Source organism: Malurus melanocephalus, unplaced genomic scaffold (genome assembly GCF_030028575.1).
Source record: "Malurus melanocephalus ecotype Western Australia unplaced genomic scaffold, MMel_1.1 scaffold_2649, whole genome shotgun sequence".
Classification (NCBI taxonomy): Eukaryota; Metazoa; Chordata; class Aves; order Passeriformes; family Maluridae; genus Malurus; species Malurus melanocephalus.
In genome coordinates this window covers 5,978-8,835 of record NW_026625881.1, presented here as the reverse complement: position 1 = coordinate 8,835, position 2,858 = coordinate 5,978, and the positions used below count along the sequence as shown (strand labels likewise).

At 68.0% G+C, this 2,858-nt stretch overlaps 1 protein-coding gene across 1 annotated transcript in view; it reads left to right on the top strand.

Annotated features, from left to right (window-relative positions):
• Positions 1 to 79: 79 nt before the first annotated feature.
• Positions 80 to 2,858, top strand: part of PPP1R9B (protein phosphatase 1 regulatory subunit 9B) — an 8,749-nt gene continuing 5,970 nt past the window's right edge. The window contains exon 1 of the mRNA XM_057388868.1: positions 80 to 1,561. Within this exon, the coding sequence (XP_057244851.1) occupies positions 275 to 1,561 (1,287 nt within the window). The 5' untranslated portion in view covers positions 80 to 274. The remainder of the gene's footprint in view (positions 1,562 to 2,858) is intronic.

Sequence of the window (2,858 nt, the reverse complement as noted above, 5' to 3'; positions counted from 1 at the left end):
GCGGCGGCGGCGGCGGCGGCTCCATCACCGGCGCGCAGAAAGGGGAAGAGGAGGAGGAGGAGGAGGAGGAGGAGGAGGGAGGAAGGAAGGCAGGAAGGAAGGAAGAAGCGCCGCGGCGGAGGGGCCCGCGGGATGGCCATGGCCTGACCGGGCCGGGGCAGCGCTGCCCCCCGGCACAGCCCCCCGGCACAGCCCCCCGCCCATGGCGCTGTAGCGGGCGCGGGGCCCGGGGGCAGCGGCGGCGGTGGCGGCGAGCGATGCGGGCTCCGGGACCATGCTGAGGACCGAGGCCGGCGGGGCCGGGGGGTCCCCCTCGGCCGGGGGCGCGGCGGGGGCCGGGGGGCTGCGCAGCGCGTCCCCGCACCGGAACGCCTACGAGGCCACCATCCAGGCCCTGGCGCCCACAAAGGAGGCCGACGGCGAGGACGGCAAGAAGAGCCGCGGGAAGAAGTATGGCTCCAACGTGCATCGGATCAAGAACATGTTCCTGCAGATGGGGACGGCTCCCGGCCCCGAGGGCGCCTGCGACCTGGCCAAGGCCAAGGAGAAGCCGGTGCGCCTGTCCTTACCCCGCGCCGGCAGCCTGGGCGACGGCGTGGACCAGGGCAACCTCCTCAAGCTGGGCACCAGCGTCTCGGAGCGCGTCAGCCGCTTCGACTCCAAGCCCGACAAACCCTTCTCCAAGCTGCAGGAGACCCGCAAGATCTTCGAGAGGAGCCCTCAGGAGAAGGCCACCAGCACCAAGCTGCTGCTGCGCAAGGAGCGAGCCGGCTTCCAGGACCGCAAGCTGGACGTGGTGGTGAGGTTCAACGGCAGCACCGAGTCGCTGGACAAGCTGGACGCCGACGCCGTGTCGCCCACCGTGAGCCAGCTGAGCGCCGTCTTCGAGAAGGCCGACCTGCGGAACAACCTGCACAAGGCGCAGGGCAGGGCGGCCGCGCCGCTCAACGCCAAGGCGGTGGCCAAGCGGCCGCGGGTCTTCGCGCCCGGCACCGAGCCCGCTCGCCCGGGTGATAGCCACGCCGCCCCGGCCCGTGCCCGGCCCGCGGAGGACGAGAAGGCGGCGGGGAAGAGCGGGAGGCCGGCGGAGAAGGAGGCGGCGGGAGCGCCGAGGGTGCAGGAGGTGTGCAAGATCAAGCCCGTGGAGGTGGAGGAGAGCGGAGAGGGCGAGGAGGAGGAAGAGGAGGAGGCGRCGGCGAAGGGAGAAGCGGCCCCGGCGACCCAACCGGCCAAAGGGGATGAAGGTCCGGCGGCCGCGGCTCCTCGGCCGGACGGGGGCTCGGGAGTGGCCGCGGGCGAGGAGGGCGTCAAGGGCGAGCGGGCGGAGGAGGGCGATGGCTCCGAGGAGGCCAAGAAGGAGGATTTCTCCGAGGCGGACCTGGTGGACATAAGTGCCTACAGCGGGCTCGGGGAGGACTCGGGGGGCAGCGGGCTGGACGAGGAGGATGAGGCCGAAGGGCTGTACGAGCCCGAGTCGGGCTGCGTGGAGATCCCGGGGCTGTCCGAGGAAGAGGAGCCCGTGCCCAACCGCAAGATCCAGTTCAGCACGGCGCCCATCCAGGTGAGCGGGGCCGGGAGAGGGATGGAGGGAGAGAGGGATGGACGGAAAGAGGGATGGAGGGAGAGAGGGATGGACGGAGAGAGGGATGGAGGGAGAGAGGGATGGACGGAGGGTACCCAGGGGTGCTCAGGGTGAGGGGTGCAAGAGTGAGGGTACCCAGGGTGAGGGGTATCCAAGGGTGAGGAGAACACAGGATGAGGGGTACCACAGGCTGTGGAGAGCCTGGGACGAGGGGTACCCACGATGACGGGTACCACAGGGTGAGGAGAACACAGGATAAGGGGTACCACAGGCTGTGGAGAGCCTGGGGCGAGGGGTACCCAGGGTGAAAAATACCCAGAGTGAGGGGTATCCAAGGGTGAGGGATGCAAGAGTGAGGGTATCCAGGGTGAGGAGAACCCAGGGTGAAGGGTATCCAGGGTAATGGGTAATTCAGGATGAGAGGTACCCAGGATGATGGACAGCCCAGAGTGAGGGGTGTGACCCCCACAGAATCCCCCCTTTGGCAGGGACTGGAAGGTGGGTGAGCTGCAGGGCTGTGTCCCCATGCCCTGTGCCCGCCATGGGACATGGAATCCTGTCCCTGTCCCTGTCCCCATCCCTGTCCCTGTGCTGGGCCAAGCAGGGCCTGGGCCTGTTTAACCACGGGCCGTGCCTGTGCATGGGGGGTCCCTCTAAATGAGGGCACCCTATGGCCGCTGTTCGAGCACTGGGTGGCACTGGGACCCCATGGGGACAGATGGCACTGGGACCCTCTGGGGTGTGCCAGTCACAGCACCCAGTGCCACCCCCCCGCCGTGCCCAGGCCGTGCCAAAACCACTTCTTCTTTTTGGGTGGGGATGTCCGGAACAGCTCAGCGAGAGCTGCTGGGGCCAGCGCGGGGTCACCCTCGGTCCTGGGCACCCCTCGGGGCCGGGGCTCCTCCCAAACCGGGGGTCCTTGGGGACAGGGTGGGCATGGCGGGGATGTGACCCCTGTGTGCCCAGCACGGTGCCYGGGGCGGTTTTGGRAWGGRGAGGAAGGAGAGGAAGAGGAAGATGAGGAGGAAGAGGAAGAWGGGGAGGAAGGRGAGGAAGGAGAGGCAGARGAGGAAGGGGAATATGGGAAGGAAGGGGAGGATGAGTAGGAAAGGGAGGATGGGGATGAAGGAGAGGAAGAAGAGGAAGGAGAAGAAGGAGAGGAAAGGCAGRGGAGGAAGGGGAGGAAGGGGAAGATGAGGAAGAAGGGGAGGATGAAGAGGAAGGAGAGGAAAGGGAGGAAGGAGAGGATGAAGAGGAAGGAGAGGAAAGGGAGGAA